Source organism: Harpia harpyja, chromosome 11 (genome assembly GCF_026419915.1).
Source record: "Harpia harpyja isolate bHarHar1 chromosome 11, bHarHar1 primary haplotype, whole genome shotgun sequence".
In the NCBI taxonomy this organism is placed as follows: domain Eukaryota; kingdom Metazoa; phylum Chordata; class Aves; order Accipitriformes; family Accipitridae; genus Harpia; species Harpia harpyja.
In genome coordinates, this window is record NC_068950.1 from 20,187,713 (window position 1) to 20,214,978 (window position 27,266).

Genomic DNA, 27,266 nt, shown 5'->3' on the forward strand with positions numbered 1-27,266 from the left:
AGCTTAGTAAATATTCATTGTTAAAAACGGCTCTGCACTGTGACCAGTGCTGGTATCCTCCGTGGGCCAAACTGGCCTTGTTTTCAATAAAAACAGAGAAGTACCCTTTCCCTTGAGCCCTGTTAGGCTGAGGCTGCAGTTGGAACTGTCATCTTCACACAAAAGCAAAGGGGTTGGGTTTTACAAACGCAAAGCCTAATTGGGAGATCTTCATGGCTGTACCCTTGACATTTATTAAAGCCTCATCAACAAAACAGGAAATAACCGTACTAATTAGCAGACCCACATACAAACTACTATTTGTTGGGGTAAAAGCAGATTCACTTCCTATTGCAAAGCAAACATCCTCCCAGACTCCAAAATCCTGTTATGAACCAAGTATTAAAAAGATCTTTTACAGTGAAGCAAACTTTCGTATCATACATAATGTTTCAAAGTAAATATGTTTTACAGCATCTTAGGTAACTATTAGTCAGTATTTATGTTTAACTGTTTCCAGGAAGTGGAGAATGAAAAGCTCCATGCATGCAGCTAACATGACATAAAATATAACACCAAAATTGTTATATTTACAAGTCTTTAAATTTTTCAGTAAGGAAGAGAGTAATAAAGTGGAGAGGTTCCTCTTGTTTGGAAGCAAGATGACCATTAAAAGCAATCGCTCTCTTGTTTGTTGTTTGTTTAAGTTTTAGGGGGGATATTCAAATACACTGACATTGCAACTTAATATCTGGTCCTTACCTTAAATATACATCAAAAGTGCATGAACTGCACGTTAGCACTCTCCTTATACTGCTATAGACACTCATGGGCACCATTTTAGAAATCTGGGTGGAGAGGTTCATTTGCAGGATAAAGAGTTAACAGAAAAAAGGATTAAACCTGACAACAATAGGAATCTGTGAAATTCACTTCTTTTAAACGGCAGATTCAGTACTAGATCAAACATAGTCTCTCTCATATACATGCACTTGTGAATACAAATATATATTTTTATTTGGATGTAAAGTTTAAAATCACCACTTATTCATAAAGAACTTGCATTTATGTTATCTTATTCAAATACTTACCAAGAACAAAAATAAAAACCAGAGTAGCAACAGCAGACTATTGTTTTTTAGAACTGTTTTAGTTTGTTTCCTTTTGGGGAGGAGGTAAAATTGGGAATAGTTGGAGTGAGAAGCGAAGGAAACTGTGCGAGAGCAGAGTTCTTGGGGAGCAATCACCATTTGCTCCTTCCTGCCCACTGGGAGCACAAGACACTTGGGACTAGAGCTGGGGAAAAGACACGGGACCTTTGGTTTACAGCAGGGCAAAACTGCGGGGCTATTAGTTACAAGCTTTGCTAGTAAACAAACTCTATATACCTATTGTTAGTAAACAAACTCTACATACACACATGTATATGTATGTGTGTATACACATACATAAACATGCATGTGTATATGTATATGTGGAAACAAAACTATGGATGGATATGTACTCCTCCTATCTTGTTTTCAAAACTAAAAGACATCTGGTAGAAACAGCAACAATGATATTGAAGGATTTAGGAGTATACAGCTGTACAAACACAAAAACATACAGAAGTTAAATTGTCCTGTCCAAACACAGGCCTTCAAAAGAAACGTTTAATTGTACCAAGGTAAATTATATTCCTTTGTATCCCTAGACTCCTGTACCTAACAGTAGACAGCACTACCATATCAGTAAATTGCTGCAGACTTCTTTAATAAAAGCAGCCTACAAAAATTCACTGACTACAAGGGTACATTTGTGTTACATACTTACAGAGATACATACAACTGTAGATTCCCTACACTAATCTGTGAATGTTGGCTTATAATGCATTAAAAGCTTTTTAGTACCTCACATTATCAAATTATTTTGGTGGGGGGAAGTTGCTATACATTAAAATGACAGTCATCTATTAGAAACAAATATTTTAAGAACCATTCATGTTATTAACATTAGAGCTCTATACTCATACATTTAGAATTTTATACCTTCCCTTCTGATACTCAGTGAAGAAAATCTATTGTACACAAGTTCCTAAAAGAATGCAAGCACCACAGCCACCTGTATATAAAAATATACTGAGGGCACATTGTTTAAAACTTTATCACTAGCTTTAAGAGATCACAAAAACATGTACAAAGTAAAACCTGCCTAAATAATTAAAGCAGAAAGTCTTTGTATTATTTATAACCCTACTAAAAATAATGACTTAATACTAATGTACAATTTCATAATCATTTAGCAATAATCTATATCAGTTCTATGTTAACTTTCACAAACTTTATATTTATTATGGATAAAAACTAATTCAAAATCAAATTGATTAAACAGACAATTTGGATTTTTATCATTGCAATATCTAAAGTAAAAAAACAATTGTTACATCAGCTGGACTGAATTTCTATACTTAATTCTCCTATGAGAAAGATACATGCATTAAAAATCCATATATAAACATTCATTGCATGTATTAAAAACATGCAATAACAATATAATGTAAAAATATATACCCACACATTAAAATATGTATATATGCAGGTATTTATTCCCAGAAAAAAAGTGTTACAAAAATTATTTTATTGATATCATTGAAATAAAACTGTCAAAATGAACCCAAAGCCATTAGAACACTTGCCAAAGTTGAGACACCTACACCTGTTACTTCAAGTCAAGACTAGAAAGGATTAGAGAACAAAAGGACAAGAGATTGGCACCATATTAACTAGCTGACTTATTAATAAAACAATAAATCATAGCTATCTGAGCAAGGTTAAGGCTATATGACTGCCAAATCAATTTATTAGAAATACCAAATTAATGTGCCCCACTATAAGAAACTAAAAAAGATAGCTTAACACAGACCTGTGAATAGAGCAGAACGTATTTGCTGTGAGAAGCCTTTATCAAAAACAGTATTTAAGAATTAAATCTCAGACCCATATTTATAAATCTGCTGTTTTTTCCCCTCTCCACAGGGATGAAATACGAATAGCATTTTTCCTCCATTCAAGCAGTATAGCAGTATTTCTATAAACATAGCCTTTTAATCACACTATCCAAACACAGACAGTAAAATAATCTTAAACAGATTCACAATGCATTACTGTAAGCGGCAAAAAATTTTCCTCATATGTACGTGAATAAAAACAGAAGTTTCAGGTCTCTTACCTGTGCCAGTCTTCGTTTTTCTGAGTTTGCTCTTTTCTCATAATGCAATGGGTAGACGGGAGCAGTCTGTACTGCACCAGCACTGCAAGTTCCATACTCTTCCTCACTCTCCTACGCAACAAAACAGATTTAAATTCCTTTATTTATAATCATTATCTGCAAACGTACCCTCCATATTATGCATGCAGAATGCATTCAAAATTATCTTGCCACAATCTATTACTGTCATGAAAATACCATCTGTAGTAAGAAAATAAAATTTAGCTTTTCAAGAAGATGAATTATCAACATTGTCACTTAAAAGATGAATTGTTCAAACGTCTAGGAAATATCTTTGAGAGTTTTCTTAAAATAGCATAAAATATATCTAAAAAACAGTTCCTTCTCCCTACAGAAAAATCTTATGTGGAAACAAAATTTTCAATGGGAAAAGCAGCTGCAGAATGCTTAAAACACCTTTTCTGACATTTCTGCAATGTTGCTTTGCAAAATGAAACTACTCCTTTGTTTTTAAACATTGCCATTGTTCACATATCTTATGAAACCAAAACGGACACCTACACCTTCTGAAATACATTCTACTGCAAGTCTCTCCCATCTCAAATTCTCAGCTTGAAGCAAAGGCTTCGATTGTGATATCAAAGCAATCAACTTTATGAAAACATACATCCTGTTAATGTATCTTTGAAGACCTCTGTTGTTCTATGATAAAATATGCAAACAATAAAGAGATTATTCAGTGGATGCATAGAATGACAGATAGTTGCCAGAGGGCTCGTTATGAAAAATGTATTGTTGAACAAAGGGCTAAGCATATTTCAAAAGTCATTAAAAACACAAATCTCATGTGATTTGTAAAGTATAAGCTTCAAACTGATACAGGAAGCAATGTAAGAAAGTAAAAAGTGTACTACATACCTTGTGTTTTAACTTACTCTTCACTTCTTTTATTCCTTGCCTTGCCTGATTTTTTGCCTAGAAAAATAAAAGGACTTAAGTAGCCCTGCAAGACACTGGCTGTAGTCATGGAACATGCTTTATGATGCCATACTTATTTTACCTTTTTTTAAATACCTGATGATATAAAGAAGGGCAGTAACCTTTAATACAAATTTCATACATGCATTGTCAGCATATTTTATATGTTCATGCTTTGTCCATATATTTAAGGATTTTTTTCAGTACATGCATGCCAATGCTGTGAAAACATACATACTCAAAAATTCTCCAATATTACTAAGGACAGGCTAAAAATGGTTGCATACATCACGTCTTTATTTCAAATGGTCCTTTAAATTCGAAAGGATATTTTAGCAGCAAGGCATGTTGGAAAAATGTTAAGATTTTCAAGATGACTGCTACAGTGTTCCAGTCTGGCAACTTGCAGGGCGACATCAATCTTAAGAGAAATGAAGTGATTTCATATGCAGATGGAGATTTCGCCCAGTGTTGCTGAACAGCATAGTGCTGCTATTTAGGGGAGAATTCTGTATGTATTAAAACAGGCAGCCAAGGATCACTGTTGCATAGAAAACAGCCAAGACTGTTCTTCAATAGAGAAATGAATTATCAATACAGAATACCATGTACTTATGTTAAAAAAATGGGGCGGGGCAGTAGGGGAGGAGAAGGGGGAGTGTAGAAAAAAACAAAAGATGGGGGGATGACACCAAAAGCCCTAACCCCTATAGAAGAAAAGGTATCTTTCTTAAATTAATATAGGAAAAAACTACAAAAAGTTTTCAAGGTTGTCTTTAAAATAGGACTTTTAAAAATATACTTAAGGGCATAAATATGTGGAAACCACCTATTTTTCTATGGTTTTCTATACATGGAAATTCAGAAAAAGAAAATAATTTTCTTGAATCAAGAGGTCAGAGAGCCTCTTCGATCCTTAAATCATACATCTATAAGCTCAATAACAGCACAATGGGGTGCCATGTAGCAGATGCTAACCTGAGAGCCACTTTAAACTTTCCAGATCATGCTCACAGCATTTGGATGAATTTTGGAGTGCTCTGTTCTAACTCTGAGGGATGGTACCAAGCACATTACTCAAGGCTATCAATCAGTTATCTAGCAATTAAGAAATGCAGATTTTATTTCTCTAGTAGTAGGCTCCATAAAGGGCAAAAGCATAAGAAATTAAATGGGGTATAAATATCAATACCTTATACACACAGATCCTCACAAAATTTACCAGGGTTTCCTAGCATACACAGAAATTCACCTTGAAGAACCTTTATTATCAAGGACATAATTATCAAAATTGAAGGCTAGGAGAAGATCATGTAACCACAGTCTAAGCTAGTCCAAACTGAAGAAGAATAATTTGCAGATAACCTGTTAATGAACCATTTTTAAAATTATAAATAAGTCCATGAATATGAAGTATATTTAATTTATTTACCTGTTTCTCTCCACGACTGCTGTGTTTTTCAACTGATGTAAAATTAAAAATTCTGTTTGAAAACTTTACTTAAAATACACTACCTTAGACTGCTGTACTCATTTATTCAGGACTACTTATTATGCATCCAACTAGTGAAACATTTGGAAAAGCAAAAATGAAGCCAAAAGTCTTTTCCCATATATTAAAAATGCAACCTTAAAATACTTCCCACTTCATTTTACACTATTGCTGTTTTTCCATACTGCATAATACCATATAATTTCATGCTTTATTGGTTAGGCAGTCTTTGAAAACACGATCTTTTAAGCTCAAAAGTATAAGCATTAAATCTGGTTAAATGTGAGTATTCTAGTATCATCTTTAAAAGAGCAGATGATAGAAAAGACTTGCTGCACACATTACTGATGCTTTAACACATCTTTTCAATAGTTCAGCATTAGTGCCAAAGTGAAATTGCATCTGTGTAAGCCAGGACTCCATTTGTCCAGCACAAACTGTATCTCTTCTGAATAGAGATCTCTACATCATGTTAACTTTATATACTGTGTAACTACATACTATAACACTATATTACATATAAAGGTAACATTTGCAAAATGTTTTACACTCATGTTAACTTTACAATGCCTGATAACACATGTATAAAACTTGTGATAAAGGTTATTGCCCTTCTTTATATCACCAGGTATTTTAAAAAAAGGTAAAATAAGGGACCTTTGTGTAAATGAGAATTTCTATTTTCAGAGTCGATATTTTAATCATGTTGTCATCAGGTTAGGAAGAGTTTACAGCTGTGTATCAAATATCTAAATGATATTCAAATAAGCTTCTAGTATGTATTACGACTGAAACAAAAACAGTACACTGATGCTTTGAAAATGTCTATTGTTATGTACAAGCTATGTGGAAGACTGAACCAACTCTAAATCCTAGTGCTATATGAGAAAACAAATGAAGCAAAAAACTTTCTACAGGCTGAAGTTTTTTTTCTGAAATACATTTATAAAATGCTTAGGTTTTTAGTATTGAGGAAGAATGGAAGATTCTAGGAAGTTGTGGTATTTTTATGTATTATTTATGTGAAATAGATGATCTTACAAATTTATATGCTGTTTTCACAGCCGGAGTGGCTTTGGTCATTGCTGTGTTGATCAGTGCACCACCTTTCTGAAACAGACAAAAAATGTATTTTAGTAGCATTTTAACACAAGTCAAACCTTAAGACAACAGCAAGGAAAAATAAAGTGTGCTGTAAAGAAATAACAATCTTCCTTTTCAATCAGTAAGAATAACCACAGCTGTGTTTCCTCCCCAACATGCTGTCTGCAGCTGCACAAGGGTTACAGTACGTCATTATCATAGCTGACACATTTATCAATGCATTCTAAGAGAATGATGTATTTTCAGTCTTCATTCATTGTTACCATTTCAAAATCAATTCAGAAGTTATGGCTATTTTTCATGTGTTCCTATCATATTTATTATGCAACTTAGAAATACTTTGACCTGACAGAAAGAACTCTGTCATTTAATCACACAAAAATTCTCTTAATCTAAAATAATATATTTTACTAATCCTGCAGAATAACAAGGTTACACAAAGGGTCTTCTGCTAGCCAAACTGCACAAATCCATATTAACAAAATTGCTATTTACTAGAAGTTATAAACTTCATATCAAATTGTACTGTCACACCTAATTCACAGTTATGGAATGTAACATCATACAGAAAGCAGTGAAATCCCTGACTATACAGACAGAAATACCTTGTGCATTTTGGCATTTGTTTTGTATATGGGAGGGTTGGTTTTTTTTAAATCTTCTAGAAAAAACCCACAAAATTATTGCATATACCATAGACATGTTATTTATTATAGAATGAACTTGTATTTTCCTTGCAAATGAACGAACTTTTACCATTACATATATGTAAGGAACAGGACAAAGATTTAAGGAACAGGATGGCCAGTTATAATTACTTAACCAAGTTTATACCTTCACTGTATGTACCCACTGCTGATAAGATCTTGAATTTCCTGAAATAGAAATGTAAAATGTAACACAATCAAACATACATTCAACATTTTGAGTGTTTCAAACCTCCTCACAAATCTGCATAAAAAATTCCCTTAGAGGATTATTCACTAATTTCATTCTTCCCCGACAGACAAGGAATGCAAAGATAAGAATATGAGTTCATCAAGAAAAAAACCCGTAGGTATCTCTTATTTCATGTTTTCTATTTTCTTTGTAAAAGCGTATCTTTTCACCACACAGAGTTTTTAATTCTAACTGAGGTAGAAAGAGAAATTAAAAGTACGATAAGGGAACATTCTGCTAAAAACTCTACAAAGAAAAACACCAACTCGAAGGAAAGAATAATATATAATGAACTGCAATCAAGTGTAATGATCCCACTGGACAAACTTTCAAGTACAAAAATGACATGGACTGCTGATGGACCATCCCAAGGAAAAAGAATGAGAGAAAAGTCTAAGGATTACGGCACAACTATATACTCCAGTGCAGGAAAAATCCTTTTAAATTATTAACTGTATCTACTTTCTTTCACAAAGGAAAAACTCTAAAAGGCAAGTGAGAGCTACTGGCTTCTGTAGGACTACTGAGGACTATTGTGCCACTAAGCTGGCCATGAAGGACAGGGTTAAACTCCACCGAGCACTTGATGAAGAAATGAATACTATTTCCCAAAGGTGCTTCAGCTGAACACCAAAGATTGGGTCCCTGATCCCTCAGAAAGTTTTAGAGTACTTTTATCAGTCACTTTAACACTCCAGTAGTGTGAACTATAACTAACCCCAGACAAGACATTCACATTGACAAGAATGCTGAATTTTCAAACAGAGAGTTTATCCACTTTGAAAGGACCATACTGATATATCCTTGACGTTAGACTTTTAATAGCTCTCAAAACTTCTTAAGCTTTGCAATAATCAATTTACTAAGGCCTGAGTGGAATTATTGCATTGGCTAGTGGAAAGCCAAAACATTCTTCTGGAACATGGCTGAGAACTAACTAGATCATTGCAAAAGGTATTCCCAAGTTTCTCAATGAGGTGAAAAACACTGAGCTGTTTAAACTTGTAACAGGCACTTTCACCCATTCCACTAAATTCTTTTCAAGCAATTTTGAGACAGCCAAACTCTCAGGAATGATGGCGCAAATAAAAGCAATGTTCACTTAGAAAGGAGAGAACCTGATGATCATTACGATCCCATCTCCAGTAAGATCATCAAAGAGCAACCTAAAGCAAAAATGACTCATTTTTTACTTCTTTGATCTGACTCCCTGGAACTACTAGAGAAGGTAGCATGCAAATAACATATAATAAGGTGAAATTTAACCACTGCTAGTGTGTTAATGAAATTGCAATGAACCATAAATACTTCCTCTGACATGACATTTCATAACTTCAAATTCTTATCAACAATATTCATATATCATATGGCTTGTGGTGTCCTTAACCATGACTCCTTCCACATCTGAGCTTTCTCTGTCACAGCCTATGACTTAAGAAATTACTACAGACAGTAAATGAGATCACAGAAAATCACCAAGAAGTTTAACTGTCTTCTAGTTGTGTAGAGAGACTTCAGGGAAGGCAATAAAGAAAACAGATACTCATCTACAGAAAAGGCCACATTAACACTGTATATCCTCAGCTAGAGTTGAGCCTCCTGAAACTCTAGCAATAAAATGCTGACTCCTTAAAATAAATTATTATTAAAAGAAAGGTTCAAAGGTTTTAACTTTTTCAGTTTTCCTTATACTACCAGCATTGATATTAGACTAACACAAAAAAAAAAAAAAAAAAAAAAGACTGCCTTAGTAAAATTCATGTGATTACAAATTACTTTAGTGGATATATTCTAAGAGAAATCCAAGTGCTAAGCCAATCAGTCATCACTATATTCTTGTATTAGATAGATATCACTAAATTCTAATACTTCCACAGAATAACACATGTAACAGAAAATAAAAATTTAAGTTAAAAGTGCAAACTGTAATGAAGATGGCAGACAAATTTCTTGTCACATATAGTCACAGGGAAGTAAGTTTTGACCACTTTACTGGAAAAAAAACCCCAACAGAAATCTAAGTTCTATCCTCCAATTTCCAGCTTAATATTCTGTGCTGGTTTAGTTATGTCTGCATATGTGGAAAAATGCAAATTAAAAAAGAGATTACTTAAAGAAACACTTTCCATTTGATTCAGTGATTTTTTTAAATTATACTCTCTATAGCCAAGAATATGTTTACCTGTCCTTTTAACAGCTTGTAGCTTACACTTTCTGTGACTTTTCTGAAGGCTAGGTTTCACCTGTTTTTTTGAAACCTTGCGCTTCCTGATAAAGTTGATAGGAGTTAACTCTGCAAAAAGATCATAGTTCTACCCCATTAGCATCACAAAATGTCACCCTCAATTGCATACATATTGTTAGCCCTGCACTTCATAACGATAATGAGACAGCAGTTATGTAAATACTGAATATGTGCCCTAAGCAATTTGTCCACAGCCTGGCTTGTCTGACTTGAAAAGTATGCACACAGAGCAATCTAACCGAGAACTGCTAGTGAAGCCGAGCACTCCCTCCTGAGCAGGGCCAGGTGAGACATGGTTCACAGGCTGCCAGAGCGCCGCCAAGAAACAAGCTTTATCTAGCTTCTGTTGCAGTTTTATTGCAGCCTCCTGACCCCCTAACTGCAGTCAGCAAACGAACTCTGAATACTGACATCACCTATCTGAATAATGGATGCTCAGTGCCTAAAATCTGTTTACAGAGCAGCGTTAAGTTACCCTAAAAAGGCAGAAAAGAAATAAATCTCTGTATAACTAGCCACACTGTAATCAAGGAAAAACCCCACAAATTACATGCTAGATCATAGCACAAGACACAGAAGGCAGGAGAAGGCAGTGAAAATCTTGAACAAAAGGATTTATGTACTCCAAGTATAAAAAAGGTATTTTGCAGAAGGTGCAGAATGGCTCTGCACCACTTGATGGTTTCTCTGTGGGGGCTAAATCTTCTCCTCTACATGTGCCCATTTAAGGGTAGTCTTGCAAAGGAGGACCATCTAAAGCTGCCATACACAGCTCAGTGGATTTTCTCAAATCACGTAACCTCCATTTACTGAGGAAGCTTCAAGACTGACCATAAAATAGTATTTGTGCTGTGTCATGCATATTTTGATCCAATATTTTGATAGCATCTATGATACCTCAAACAACAATAGAGCTGTACTAAATGTTTAACAGGAATCCATTCAATAATCTTGTAATAATCAGGAATGGATTCAGCATGCACTCTTCTATATGGGTTAGCTTTGTACGTTAGCTAATGTGAAAAGCATTATAACAATTGTCAGTGAACATAATTGAGGGAAACAAGACAAGGAATAATATTTTTGTTTATGAAGAAGGTAAACTTCCATTGTCCCTTCTCAGATGATATATAAATGTTGACATTTTTTCCTGGTTTTTTAGAGTAACACATTTGCTGGAGAAAGAAAATTTCTCTAAAAATTCAGGAAATCATTCTGATTTCTGCACTGCAGAAATAATTAGATGTGAAAAAAGTTAGAAGTGTTTATGGAAAACATAACTATCTAGAAAAAGTTCAGCAGCACAAATTTCAAAATTGTTTTAAAAATACAGTTTACACAGAGTGTATCATATTATATAAACATGCAGTTAAAAATGTAAATAATACAGTGGTATTTCATCATATACTGAAATCCAAGTATTATTTTACTGGATTAAACAAACATATCTTCATTTGATATACTGATATAATGAGATACATAATAGTATGTGCACCAGCAGTGATTTGTTAAAGGCTAAAACCTTTCCAAGAATGAATGGAAACAATGAAGCAGTATTACAATTAATGACTTGAAAAATTTACAGGACATCATGAGGACATCATCATGTTGAACAGTTCCCAAAGAAGCGTCAAATGAGTACACTCAAATTAATTCTGTACCTCCACAAAAGCCTCCTGCTGTGATTTCTTCTTCAAAAACATCAGAGAATCCTCTTCCTGCATTTAATTTTGATAGTCGACCATCAATAAACTGGGGGGGGGGGGAAAAGTCACACTTTGTTGTTGCTTTACAGTGCTATAGTTTTAAGCATGCACATTATAACAGAATATGTATGTTCAAGGCAACGTACAGCTTAAAGATAATATACTGCTTTTAGATGGATTTTGCAAGAGTAGTTGCAACTATGAGCAGCAGAAATGTCAGAGTATTTAAAATAGATCAAGTAAATTATGTATATTATGCAAAATTCACAAATTTTTGTTCAGAAATATTTTAAATGGTGTTCAAGCTTTTCTTGCTTTTCTAATGGCATGAAAACATATTAATTTATTTCCTTACAAATGGTAATTTGGATTTGTAATCATAATCATATAAAGGTCACTAAGACATTCCGTGATGTTCTGTTATGAAATCATAAGTTTACATTGTATCATCAACAAAACAACATCAACAAACCTCCCGATCCCCTTCTGGGCATGCATCAATGGGCCCAAAGTAGAACTTGCTGCACACAAGAAGTACCTTTAGAACAACTGGAAATATTTCACCACACCCAGTTCAAAGAAACAATAGGCTACGACATCTGCTCGAGGTCCATTAAAAGCGTATGTGTTCTACATGAAAAATGACCCTATAAGGACAGTATGTGAGTCAAAATTGTAGCAGAACCATCCAGTAAACAGCAGAGGAAGGCTGTGGCTTCTCTTCAGAAACAGTGGTAGCAGATTTGACTGGCAGTGTGCAAGCTGACTCGAAGGACCTTACATTTAACTGTATGGGAATGTGACACAAAGTGCCAAAACAAAGTGAGGCATAACGCCAAGGCAGACCTCTAAGACCCTCTCCACCTGACTGAGCACAGTTCAGGGTTGACACCACTGTATTTTTAAGTTCTAACACATCTGTTTGCCCTTTTGGGTTTTTTTTTTAACCATTAACACCTATTTAGATGCATCTACAGATGCATATTGCAACAGCTGTCCTTATGCAGAGGTTACAGCTGCATAAGCATGTGGATTTGCATCTACCTATAAGTGTATATGCAAAGACTAAAATGATCCAAATATGTCAGAAAAAGTCAAAATAAGATAATTAATGATTAAACCTCTCAGAAGGAATGAATACATTCTTTTCAAGAATTACCGGGCTTCAAAGAAGTACAAGGAGCACATTCTTAAAGGTTTAAAATTCTTTCAAGAAGCAACCCCTCCCTTTTTGTTTTGAAAAGGCTAACTCAAGTCTGAGACATAAAGTGAGAAAGCATTTTTCCAATTATACATGGTTCATCTTCCAGCAAGAATTACGAGTTATTCACTGGTACTAAACAGTACATAGGAACTAACCAAAATTAATTATTTGGCTATATCTTATTTTACCACAGATTATCCAAACAGTGTCAGTGACAATCTGACGCTTGTCAATGAACAGACTAGTGACATGAAACAAATTACTCTGTCAGAGTACAAAAATTCTGGCAGCAAGAATAAGGCAAGCACAAAGATAACCATTTCTTTCTCTTTCTTGTCTAAATTCCTTCTTATTTTTTCATTTTACTCCAAGTTGGCTCTTTTCCAAATAGGTTGGTTCATGGTCAGACCACTATGGGATCACTGGATTATTTCACAGTAAGAAAAAGAGATAAGAGCATCTTTAGCTACTGCTGTGGAAAAAAAATCAAACACCCCCCACCCCCCCCATCCCCATCCCCAGCCTTTGAACTGTAAGACATTATCTCTTTTGGGAAAGTTATGAATTCATTCCATACTATAAATTAAAATAAGATTTACAGACATACTCATCATTTGGTAAAATTCTATTAACAGAAGGCTGAGACACTGACTGAATTTTAGTTTTTAGAGGATCACTCCAACTGAGTATTTAATGTAAATACTGACAAACAGAACAGTTAGCAAAAAGATATTAGAGAAATTATTTCAAGGCAATTGTGTTAGTAGTGATAGTAGTAGTTGTTATTTTTGAGTAATTTACTGTTAATGTTTGCACTTAAATTGCTACATGAAAAGAATAGCATGTGGAATTGCACATACACTTTATGGTTTTCTCCTCCCTTTTTTCAAACCCATATTCCCTTGAAAAATCTGGGCCTGCTATTTCAAGAAATGCATTTACTTTGGGATCCAGAGAGTCTTTGGTTGACTACTGCTTTCAGTGAAAAACTAGTAATTCCAGTGCTACTCTTGGATTTTAAGATGACTAAAGACAGAACTACCATAATCCTTAAATAATTTTGAATTCTAAAACCAAAATATAGACCATATCCACTTCAGAAGATCTTGTTGCACAGGTGATAAAGGGTGGGGGAGGAGACATGATGTTTGTGTGCTAAACCCGATCATTTATTTAGGCAGAAGTAAAAATGCCAAGTCAATTCACCCATTACTACAAACAGAAAGTTGACAGAAGCAAAGAAAACAACATAAATGTGATTTCCACGCGGTAACAGCTCAATAGCTTGCAAGAACAGAGCTCAACACATAAAGCTTGTAAATGAAAGTTGACATTTCTAATAATTTTTGAAGACTTATGATTCTTCAAGTCCTAATCCTGCATTCATTATTTATTTTTCTAGTTAGCACTTTCCACCATTTGAGGAACAAATCCCAATAAATGTTGCAGATTACATTGCTTATACAATTGCATTATTTAACAAGATAGTCTAGCATTATGTTTCATGCTAGTTCTAAGAATGAATTAATATTTTCCCTGGACATTCATCGGAACTATTTGACATGTAAGATGCAACTATTAGTTGTTTATGTTTGCAGCTTCAAATAAAGATTAGCTACCTTCCATGTTACACTAATTAAAGGGGAGCCTTTCTAAGGCTCAAAAAAGCTAACAAATAGATAGCATACATAATAGTACAAATATCAAAGATGTGGAAAAAAAACAGTGAGAAAAGTAACATAAGTATACAGTCTCAGAGAACAAACATTGAATCTGAAGAAAAACTGTCATATACAGAATATTTAATCAGGAAATAGGAATATTTACTATATAAATAATAGTTATTTTCTTTTTCAGAAAAATATTTTTTATATGATTAAATATCCTAATAGTTTAAGAATAACAATAACCAGGTTTTTTAAAATTAAATCTATTCAGGGCAGAGGACAGCTTTAGAAAACTAAAGCCAGCAAATTGCAGCAAATTGAACTTCACACGTCCCTATAGTTGTGATCCATATCAGGGTATTTATCATAAATTACTTCTATGAGTTCCTGGAAAATGTATGTTTTGCATGAACAGTTTGGTATATTCTGTTTCAGAGCAATATAAACAGTCCTTTCAACTTCCAAAAATATGAAGTCATCAACCTGATGTAAAAGACATCTCCATAATTTGTAAATCCAAGAGAATGGTTTGAGGCTAAAAGATAATCTAGGTATAGTCCCTGCCAAAAATACCCTGCCTCAATTTTCAGTAAAGACTATGATGCTGAATAAGGGAACAAAAATACAAGTGTTAATGAAAATGGGATACAGAAATGGACATTATAATAGCTGAGGATAAAACTCGAGTCAAAAACCCCCTAGATTCACCTCTGTTATACGATTCTAAGGAAACCAGCACATATATCTGGAAGTAAAAAAATTTTTACAAGTCTATGAAGGTAAAGGAAACACAATTGAAGTGAAAATAACAGTACGATTTCTTAAAAAACAAAGGTTGTGATAAGTGCTGGTCTGTTAGTTTGCCCTTAACAATTTGATGAAGCTGACAAATAGATTTGCGGGGGAAAAATGGTAAAGGAGAAAATGGAAAGATATAACATATGAGTTATCAAAACACTGGTTCTCACAGATTCTTTGACAATTAATTTTCTAGATAAAGGAAAAGCAATTTATCTATATGACAGAAAAGGCTCTTGCATGTGCTTCAAAATACTAGTTTAGATGAAATAAAAGCAGAGTACCTGAACAGTACACCTGAAATTTAGGTTGGATGAGGACTCGCCCACAAAGGACCTAACCGCTTGTAATGGCAGGAAAAGTGTCAGGCTAGAAGTGTCACCAATCATGGTGTTTCAGAGTAAGTGTCAGGACTGATCCTATTTACAGGTTAGTTAATGATTTTGGTATAAAAGATTGGCACGTGCTAATACATTTGGTGATATCATTAATAGAAAGCACATCAAAATGCAGTTCAAAGTAAAAACAGATGATGTTGAAGATGAAAATAATCTGAATGGGAGTAACACATAGAATTAATTCCACAATTTATTCTGACAGTGATTTCCTGGTACTTTGGTGAAAAGATACTACAACTTCCACAATTAAGAGAGTGGTTAAATTAGAGGAATTAACATGTTTTAACGTAGGTGAGAGGGGGAGAAGATTAAAAACCTACAAAGAAAAAAGGACAGAGGAAGGATGTTATAAAACGGCACAAATAAAGCTTACTTGTCAGTTATGGCAAAAAGTGTGCATTTAAAGTACCTATTTTCGGCTTGGTCTAGGTTTAAGGCTGCTTCTAAGAACTATTTTCTGCTTAAAGGATTTTCCAGAACAGCATAAAATACAGTTTAGTCTTTTTGAACACAAACAACTTTGAAAACAGCTCATTTGCCAGTGGGAAAAACTGGAGAAGATGCAGCTGGGCTGAGGATTAGCTGAAGAAGTAGGAGTAACTTTCGCAACAGAAACTAGAGGAATGAAAAAAAAAACTACTACTACTACTATTAAACCACATACATCATCAAAATTGTTACTATTTCCTAATCCTCTAAAATATATTATTTCCTTTAGTTGAAATAAATTAAAACAAGCTATAAACAAACTGTAAACTGATTCTGTTTAATTGAACACATATTAAAATGTAATGGGTAAGTATAGAGCCACACTGACAAGTCCATTCATTTCAGTGGAGTTAAACCTGTTTCTTACAGCTGAAGATCTTGCTTTAGTTGTAGTAGTGCGACAACAATTTAGAAACATTGCTTGTAGGCAGCTTTCCATTAAGAAAGTTTCATGCTAGCTTATCACACTGAGATACGCAAAATGTAAACAGTTTACTCTGTTACTTCTCTCCATTTGAATCATAAGTGCTGGATGCTTCAAAAGGTTTCAGATTTCTTCTTTATTATTGTATATTTTTATTTACATTTTGTTATTGTATAAAATAAAACACAGTAAAATCAAAGGAGGCCAATTCTATGATCACTATTTCCTTAACTTTTATACAATAGGAGAAACTTATTTCCACAGGACTTGTACAAACTATCATCCTTGCATAAATCTTTTCTTTAGACACTAGCCTCTGATTAACACCAAATGTTTTTTGAAAATTAGAAGATTCTACATATAATGAATTTCCCTTATCTATCATGGTAATATATCTTCAAAGAAGTCCACCAGACTATTTAAACATGAACTCCCATGCCTCAATCATTCCAGATATTTGCAGGCAAATACATACTTTTACGTATGTACGAAATACTTCTGATTTCATTCACATTTTCCTAAAAATCTAGTAATAAGTTTCTTAGCACCCTTTTGATGCAATGTGGTCACATGATGAAAAGGGAGAAAAGAGTTACAGAATAAAATCAAAGAAAAAAAAATTTCAAAGACTAATAAAACTATTACTGAGCTGTGCCAGACATTCAACAATTTGGCCTCTATTAGTTCAAAATCTGCATTAACAGATTAGCTAGAACATTCTTCAGGCCACCCCTATGGCTCGGGTTTGTAACATTCTCTGTGTGCATACTTCAAAAAGCCTAGTAATGAAAACTGCAATTATGTATGAATCCAGTTTTTAATAAAACGCCACTGAAGTCCAATTTAAGCAAGCACTATGCTGTTTAGGTTCTTTGGTCATGAGCCAAGAGAGCTGAAAATGGAGTTCAACTATCAAGCTGGGAGATCCATGATTTTTCTTGTTTAGATGAGCTGCTGACTGGCTCTGAAGAGATGCTGCACTGGCTCTGCACCCTGGGGTTATTTTTTTGTTGAGTTCCATCCCCGTACCCCCCCACCAGCTCCCCTATAGTTAAAAAACTATATCTGAAGATTTAAAAATACAACAAAACTGGGATGACTGACTGTACACAAAGTACTTGTACTTATATTTTATACCAGAGTTTCATAAGCTGATGGAAAGGAAAATGTATTTAAATATGGGTAAGTTTTAAGAGAAAAATCATTAAACATGGGTCATCTACCCTCTCATACCTGTTTAAACAGTTGAAGATTAACTGCAGTTTCCAGGAACTGCTTAGTAGTACTGGAACGATGCTTCACAAAACTATTCTCACAGAATGTTATAGGCTCTCCCTAAAAAATTTAAACAGAAAAAATCAGATGGTAACTATAGTATACAAATATGGTGTATTATTTAAAATTCTCCATTACAAAATTATTTATTTATTAAGAGTCAATACACACAAATATTCCCTTTCAAGCAATTTTGATAAACATGCATCCAATTAAACAGATGTAGACAACAACAACAAAAGCCCAAAATCTTCATACAATATTTAAATAATTCTCAATACATGTTGCAATTGAACCTTTGGGTTTTATTAAGTCAGTCTACAAAATACACATTGCAAGGAAAAAGTAAAGTGGTTTACATTTGGTTCATGTTACCTTCATAGCACTCTTCATTAAAAATTTTGAGGAAGTGGTTCAAATTTTGAGGAAAAGCAGGTCCACTGCTTCAAATAAATTTAACATGCATTATTGCTCAGGATTATTCTGATTCCCTGGCATGCTAAACCAGCAATACTAGTAAACCAAAACTCTAGTTCAGTCCAAAAGTATCTATCTGTACCAAATTATTTTTATATTTATTCTACCAAAACGTGAGAAGATTGATAAATATACTGCTGATATAACAGGAAATTATTGAAATATACATCTATTTTCTTTTTACACAAAACAAAAGCTACAAACTTTTCGGAACATTGTTACGGAGAAAGTTTGAACAGATGAGATTAACATTTAATACAACAAAACATATTTCCCCAACATGGGAAAAGCCCATAGCCTATAGCTACCAAAAACCCTGCACCAAAACACTCTCATGATGAAAGAAGATAAACAAAAATTCATTGAAAATGAAATGTTTGTTGAAAAAATTATTACTGAAAACAGCACTCAAAAAATAAAAGATGCTAGTAAGATTATTTATAAACTATCAAATTGACTCCTATGTTATTGCCTAATTTCATTTAAAATTTGCTATCTTCAGTGTGCACAGACCACTGGACATTTCTGATGAGGATTCTCTCCAATTCTGTTATTCTTGTCAATACTTTGTGATAAATACTTGAAGCTGTTCAGCATAACTGGATAAATAATAGGTACATTACAAAGTTTGTGTAGTGATCAAGGCACATGAACTGCTTTCATCATAAAGCCAAAAGGCCTCTCACCCAAGTTTACAAAATCAAAATAATTACCAGGTTAGAAACAATTACCAAAGGTCTCAAAGACAGAAAATTTGGAATCCAACAAAATGCCACACCTAAATGTACCGTAGAATATTTTACTACCCAAAAGCTACATATACAGTGCAGTGCCACAACAGACTAAAAGACACCTCAGCCATTCAAAAGAAAAAAGATCAAAAGACAGCTGCTATACAGAGACAATAGCTCCAACTGTTAGCCACTTTAAAGACAAATTTATTCATGCCCATGACCACCACAGCTTTCTGCTCCTAACCCCGTTTAACTTTAATCACACATGCTATTTCACACATTTTCCTATCATTCTGGCTAACTGTGCAGCTATGTGTTTCCAGAATACCACAAAGCGTTTTCCACGTGACCTAGGTGAGTTTGGTGGAGTAGCTCTAAATAATTTTCAACTGCTCTTTACACCTTGCACTTCGTTTTTAAATGGTTCCAGTATGATCCAAGTAAATGTTGCAGTAAAAACACCATGATGTCATTTTAAAATCCTATTCTTATGATACCAAAAGCTCCCCTCTTTTTAAGCCTCTCTTTTAAGAGGTCCAATCCTACTCAGCAAAGTACTTAAGTTCGTGTTTAACTTGGTTTTAAGTTTTACATCCTTACTTCTTTATGGAACCTCTGGTTTTAGAAAAGAAATCTCACTGGACAGCTAGAAGCTATACATTTACCTAACGTATTCCTTCCCCTTTCACAGGTTAGCTGGAATGCTGTGATATACAAACCCATCTCAGTACAATATGTAGCACTGTGCCAATCAAGTTCCAGGGGAAGCACCCAAGTTACTCCACCTACTACTTATCCCAGGATAACTGCTGAACACTGTATGCATGCAGGACATGCTGGATCTGCCAAACAGCTTGAAATGTTTGTGGTACTTTAAATAGCACTGCCTTCCTGACCCACTTTGCATTAGCTATTCTTGAGCTCCTGAAGACTCTTGTCTTAAGAGGATGACCCCAAGCTACTTAGCAAATTCAAAGTGCATCAAAACAAATGGAATAGTCTCCAGTGAGACATGGTGGTACAAGACGTAGTGTTCCTGCGGGCAGACTCTCTTCTCAGTTCTGTCGTTCTTCCAGAAAATTTCAAGGCAGCAAATTATAACAACCCCTTATTTATATATATAGTTGTTGTTGTTGTTGTTACACAAAGAAATGATTTCTGGAAATACAGAGGCTTTGCGGGAGTGCAGAACTGACTAGATGATGGCTCATGACACATTATGAAACATTAAATTTAGGACCCAAGACAGAAAACAGTATTTTCAAAACACACTATTTGGAAAAATGAAAACTAAGCTATGCCTCCACTGCCACTTTCCCAATTGTCTTGGGAAAGATGAAAGAGAAAAAGGAGAGGTCATCTCCCAGCAGAAGAGAAAACAGGCATGCTTGCTCTCCCTTTCACATCAGCCTGGGAAGAGAGAGCAGTCAGATAGTTTTACTTGATGGCACTTCTCCTGCCTGTGCCATGTAGCAGAACGCCAGGAAAGGGTAGTTCAACACACATTTTTAGTGCATGCCTGTGAATTTTCCCAAATACTTTCCTTTAATCACTGGATGCTTCAGATACTTAGTAAGCACTCATGCATCGGTGCATCTGTTCCCTTATCAGTGCAGTTCAGAGACAGAATAACCAAAGCTATTCCTTAGCTGCAAATTTATTTAGGTCTATAAAGAGTTCACATCCAAAAGTCATCTATGTTATTTGAACCTACTGATAGCAAGGTTGCTTTAAAAATTTGAGTAGGTTTAAAGCTCCTACCTGTTCAGCACATGAAAATGAGAAAATCAGTTGAAACCTGTAGAAACTCCACACTGAAATTCTCTCAGAATATCTGCTCTAACTTTACTGAAATTGCATTAAATAATATAATTAACTCCTAGCTCTTTTATTTGTTCACGACTCTGAACAAAATTGTTTTCCAAATAAAACTTTTTAAAATCTTCAATATTATTACTATAAACATGAAGCCCTCTTAAGTGCTATTTAAAAAATAAATTATTGAATCAATATAAAGAAAAATAGCTCTATAAGTTTTTGTACATAAAGCTTATAACATTCTCGTTTCTGCAAATACAACCATGTACCTTTAGAAACTGAGTTTTGGAGGAATGCTCCACTGATAATTTAACTCCTAGACCATCAAATGGCCCCTGTTGTATTGATCTACAATGTACTTTCAAAACAAGTTCAATCAAAACCCAGTGGGGACACTATACTGAAAAGTAGACAGCTAATACTCAGACCAAACAATCTATGTCCAAACAAGATACCTGTCCTTTTAACAACAGTTGCTATAGAATTTTCTTCCCCTTTCATAGCTTGCCACACACAGCAGGAATTTCTTACTCTACGCTACATTCACATTTTAAGCAAGCTATTTATACAGACCCCAACAGAACGTGAAAACAGTGAGCTAAAACAGTGTGATCATTTTAAAAGGAAAGATAATCTAGATTAGAAGGTATGCTTGTGCTTTCTAAATCTGTTGATACTTAACTTGAACAAGAAGTACAAACATTTTAATTATTTCAGAAAACACTCATATCGCTTTAGTGTGAGATGACTTGTCCCAACTATTTGTACTATTGCTATAATTAATACCATTTCATATGGTAGCACTCGCTTATTACATGAAGAGTATAAGGTAGGTAGGTATGGCCATAGCTTCTTCAGTTTTGCATAATTTATTTAAAAAAAAAATTTAAACTGTATTTTTGTTTGATATTAAAATTCCTCTGTTTAAAATCAAGGAAGTACAAAGCTGAAATTGCATCTGCTGTCATGACATTCAGAGATGAAGGCCAGGGGATAACTGAGTATGACCTATGATTCTACTCAGGAAGGTGCCATTTAAAATTACAAACAAATTTCTGCAAAATTTGCAAATTTCTTGCCATCTACCCCCCCCAAAAAAAGATTCAGATGTGCTGGTATTTCTTATAGTCACAATTAAACCCTACAACAACCCTATTAATACAGTATCTATATTCAATAAAGGACTACTACAGTCCTTAAGACAAATTAAACAATATGGTTTTCATCATGTAAAATAAAATTCTTATGGAAGTCACAATAAATAGTCATAACAGATATTACACAGGGTGGTTCTGGCTTTAAACACAAACTATGTTCTGGCATTTCATTACTCTTTCTCTGTTTCTGTACTCTACTGTACTTTTTATGCCCAGCTCTTGGGGGAAAGGTAAACAAGTCACTGCCCATTTCAAGAGATACCTGTCCTCAAAAGGTTTCATTTTGAAACTCAATTATAAGCAATCATTACTTATGCATTCTCAAGAAATTCAGGTGCATTTTGAAACTTAAAATATCTTTTTTTTCCTAATATAACATTTAATTACTTTAGTTTGATTTATTGCATATTGAATATAATACCTGCATTTGTTGGAGAGCTGATGTCACTACTTAAAATAGTGTCAGTACTGGCCCAAAGCACTCCAGTTAGCATTCAATTAAAGTGAGGTCTGACAGGTTGTGCTATCTTCAAGCTGGAAGTTATCTCAGCACCCCTGGCGTGCTGATGAGACCATGAACTCCTACTGCTGAGCATTCCAGAGCAAGCCATTAGCCTTTGCTCTTCATTTCTTAATTCCTGATGAGTGATGTTACAACTATCATAACTTAAAACAAAGCTATCCTGGGCTTATTTCTTTTGGTTGAACATCAAGAGCTTTGAGGACTTTTTCCCCAAAAGAGGTGATTTTTTTCAACAACTTCATCTTTTGTTAGCTAATTCTTGAAGAAAAGCCCATTTTTCAGAGGTAGAAAATAAGTTACTGTTGCTTATATTCCACAATCTTTTAACAGATCTGTCATAAAGTAAGAGGATTTGTTTATTTGGAATACATTTGAAATGTATTTGTCTTGCTATGTTTTATTACCTTTTCTTAAAAATAAAAACTAAAAATATCACACCTGTATTTCCTCCTGATGTTTGCTGCTTAGGAGCAAACAACTTTTCTGATTTGCTTATTTTCCTGATTATGTTAAAATTAATCTCTATCATGGTGAATACTTTTATACTCATTATTTTTTCACTCATTCCTCATTCTCTTATCTACCTCTCCCTCTCTAGACATAGATTGGGAATATTGCCTGTTTAAGAATTCTTTACATCATATAGTGTTTTATTAAATGACCATACTGTATATTATTAATGGAAAAAATTTACTAGTCTTTGCTTTCATCTGCAAGGTCTGCACAAGTACATGTGTAAGGCCCTTTTTCACTAGCCATCACAGTGTTTTTAAAATGTTTGACTGGCGTGGGTCTTGTTTGATATAAGGAAGGATGCCTAAAAATTACCCATGAAGAATGTGTAAAGTAAAATAGCTAGAAAAAACACAACATTGCCCATACATTGATCGAAAAAATGACACAAACTGCACAATTGTAATCTTAGTATCTAAGTTCCACCTATGCACGCAAGTCTGGAACATGGAGCATGCAGTATTATTCCATGATAAATTCCCAAATGCTGGACTTGCTAAAGAAAATAGGAGCAACAGAAGGTTCAAGGCTAAGTTGTGACCACCCAAAGTAAACACAATTTGGATTTGTATATGCATTTACATGATGTAAGAAGCACTTCCCTCACAACAGTCTGATCATCGCAATGCCTCAGCAGGGTTAGACTCTTGTGATCAAAACCGTTTGTGATCACTGATGCTGTAGATCGTGCAATGGCTCACACTGCAGCTGCTAGATGGGTGAGTACAACCATGCACTGACCACTTGCCTTTCTATATTTCAGGGGTCCTCATAGCAAAACAGTTTGAATGACCTCACTGCCACTGCTGGAGACACCCCCCCCCCCAAAGTACACGAACATTCCCCTGTCAGAGCATCTCACCCAACGTCTCAAAATGGATTTCAGTCCTCTACATGAACAAGACCATATACAAAAACACTATAATTCACCATTCCACTGATGATATTTTGTTCTGGATTATTCTTCAGTATTTATTGAATGACAGTGAAGCAATTTTTTCAGTCATCTCCACCTACCATGCATGAACCCGATTCCTTCTGGATTAAACTGAAGCAGAAAATGAGTTCCAGTTAGTCATGGGTATTCAGTATTGAACACCAGACTAAAATAAGAACCACAATAAAGCTAGAAATGCACACTGTGTGGATATCAGGTCCTTAGCACCAACTGTACTGTTTTGCTCTACAGGTCTATTCCTATCATTCAATATTTGCTAATGTAAAGTGTAGCATATTACAAAAATACTTCTGGCAGTTACATCAATTTGACTGATTTCTTTAATTCAGTATTGTGATTAAATCAGAAAAACCAACTATTTCCACTTTTCTTAGAAACTTTTACTGGATTAAGTTTTTTATTATTTATTACACAAAAAAATATGATCACCTTTATCTATTACATGTCATATTTCCTCTCTGTATTAGAGTAGTCAAATTTTCCATATGGTCTTTTGGAGTCCCATGAACTCCTTTCAAGACCCCTGAAGCTTCCCATTTTCCTTTTAATCAGTCTTTTTTTTTTTTTTTTTTTTAATAATTGCTAGACGTTTGTTCAAGACATATTGCTATACCGAGGAGAATCTGCCCTATGCTGAAAACAAACAGTTGCACAGAATGAGTGTTCAGTGTGATGAACAGCGCATGGAGTGAAGAAAAGTGTTGGATGAGTACAGACACTATTAAAGCTGTTCTTTACTCAAAGTGAATATTAATGATAGTTGTTTCATGTTTCAAGTTAAAATCATACAGAACACACTGTTGCAAGGAAAATAGTTCACAAACATATTTTTCAACTTACAAGCAACCGATAACTATCCAAATACATTATTTTATTTTTCATCAGGATGCTTGAAATCCTAAAAATGGTACCCCAAAACCTCTCAGTTCTTGATTCTGAAAATATGACAAACTTATTTATAGCAAAAGTATTTCAATCTCTACAGAAAATTTCTCATTTAAGTATACTCCCTACAAATTTTCTACATGAATACTACTGGAGCTCCTGAAAGAATGTAAATAAAGTCCATAGCTGTGGTTTTCCTTATTAGATCCAGCACCACAGACTCCAAAACAAAGGGTACTATTTCCTTTGCAATAACAGTTGACAATTTTTGACACTCCTGACAAATGGTGGTAACAGTCAAAAGTGATTTGGTTTTTTGAACTTCCCAATTCACAATGCGTTAAACTGAGTTCAAAAGGCACATGTAAAATATGCTGAACAATCATGGGACAGCTCCTCTTAGAAAAATTTATTAGAAGCTGAATTTGCTCTGGATTAGTAGAAACTATCACAACAAAAATTCTGTAAAATACTGGATTAGTTAAAACTATGTGACCACAGCTCAAAACAACAGTTACGTTTCTTTTTTTTTTTTTTTTTTCCTCTAAATACGCTTTGTCTTTGGACAAGTTGATGCCAATCCAAGATATGCTGGTATTTGCCAGCAGACGTCTGCCTGTTAAGATATTCTGAAATAACATATCCTAAAAAAAAAAAAAAAAAAAAAAAAAAAAATCAAGCCACAATGGTTTCATAAATATCTTCTCTTATATGCAATCAGTGGAGCCAAAAAAAAAAAAAAAAAATCCCCCAAAACAACCCCGCAAAAGAAAACAATGCAGAAAGAAAGACTGCAAAGGTCACTGACAAATATTTGCCAGTTGAAATGATGCATGGAGCACTACTTCCAATACAGTGCAAATGTAGATCTCTCAGATATGCCAACAAATAAACTCAAATAAAATGGAAATCAGTTAAAAGGAGAGCTCATTTCAACAGAGATGCTAACCAGAATGCTAAAGAACTTGCACATTCAGTTCAACAAACTTACCCAAAAAAATAAAGGACTGACTGGAGCCTATCTGTGGTCAGAACAGAGGTAAGGACATCAACCAGACTGACATCATTCTGTTTGCATATACTGAATGTAGATTAAGACACTTTTTGACTTAACGGCTCTTCCTGCAACCTGCCATGAGCTGACATGGACCAGTGTCCTCACCTTTAGACTAAGGGACAAATTAGATAACCCCTCCTGAAGCAATGTCAGATAATGCCACTATGGAATAAACAACAACTATCTGTTTTGTTGAAATTAGTTGTTTTAATAAAATTAGTACTGTGTTGAACTCTAGCGATTTTGGAAACAGGTACTGTCATTTCAATATAGTACACAAACTAGCTTTCCGCATCATAAGAAAACTATAATGACTGCTAAACACAAATACTTGAACTAAATACTTAAACATTACTTCATTTCTGCATGGGTTACTTTCCATCTCAATAACAATGGCCGTCAGCGGCACAGACAGCTAGTGTGTAAAACGCTCATGGCAAAAAAGACTACCCATAAGAGAACCACTTGGGTAGAAGGAAGACCGTGCCACACCATATTTTAATGTTTCCCCCAGGAAAAGGCCTCATCTGGAATTAATAACTATCCTATCCATTTCTGTCAAGGAATACCACATAGTTCCTTACCCAGCAACAGAACACACGGCCCTCCTTACCCCCAAATAAACATCCACCCACGTACCCACACACCCACCAGTTTTACAAACTTGATGCCTCAAGTGTCAAGTGATTTTCTCCTATCAAATCTCAATATTTATCTGAATCCATCAGACCACCAAACATCATATCCTCGGAATCTGATTCAGCCGATGTCATCTCAATGCATTTTATCAAAGGGAACTACTATCAGTAGTTTGCAAATACCATAGTAAAAGAATCTGGACTGACAGATGAAATGAATCTCCAAGTTGTTTCTGATAAATGATTTTATCTCTAATAGGCTCAATATGTGCCACCCTCATAAACCAGAAAGGATGAAAGCCCATAACACATAATCTACTGAGCACCAGCAAAACATGAGAAATACAAATTCTGAAGTTCTGATGGGATGAAAAGGGTTTTTATTTCTCCAACTTATCAGTGGAATCAAGATAAGTGCATAACAGAAGAGATACATGTTTGACTCACATCTGACATCTGCTAGGAAATAACAAGCTTCTGGCCTCAAACACAGCAAAGTCTCTAGACCAGCACAGTGAAAAATGATGGAGTCTGAAAGCCTCTTCAGTTTTTCACCACATTAAACCAGGTGAGTTGTGTGTAAGTAGTTTCATTAATACAA

At 34.5% G+C, this 27,266-nt stretch overlaps 1 protein-coding gene across 6 annotated transcripts in view; it reads right to left on the minus strand.

Annotated features, from left to right (window-relative positions):
- DENND1B (DENN domain containing 1B) overlaps positions 1-27,266 on the minus strand; it is a 171,236-nt gene that overhangs the window by 20,423 nt on the left and 123,547 nt on the right. For 5 of the 6 annotated variants that reach the window (XM_052800688.1, XM_052800687.1, XM_052800685.1 and 2 more), the window contains 6 exons: positions 17,864-17,965; positions 11,606-11,696; positions 7,595-7,635; positions 6,698-6,766; positions 4,105-4,161; positions 3,187-3,297 (listed from right to left, as the gene is read on the minus strand). In XM_052800688.1, coding sequence (XP_052656648.1) covers positions 3,187-3,297; positions 4,105-4,161; positions 6,698-6,766; positions 7,595-7,635; positions 11,606-11,696; positions 17,864-17,965 — 471 coding nt within the window. The remainder of the gene's footprint in view (positions 1-3,186; positions 3,298-4,104; positions 4,162-6,697; positions 6,767-7,594; positions 7,636-11,605; positions 11,697-17,863; positions 17,966-27,266) is intronic. The other variant, XM_052800686.1, reaches the window with a different exon arrangement.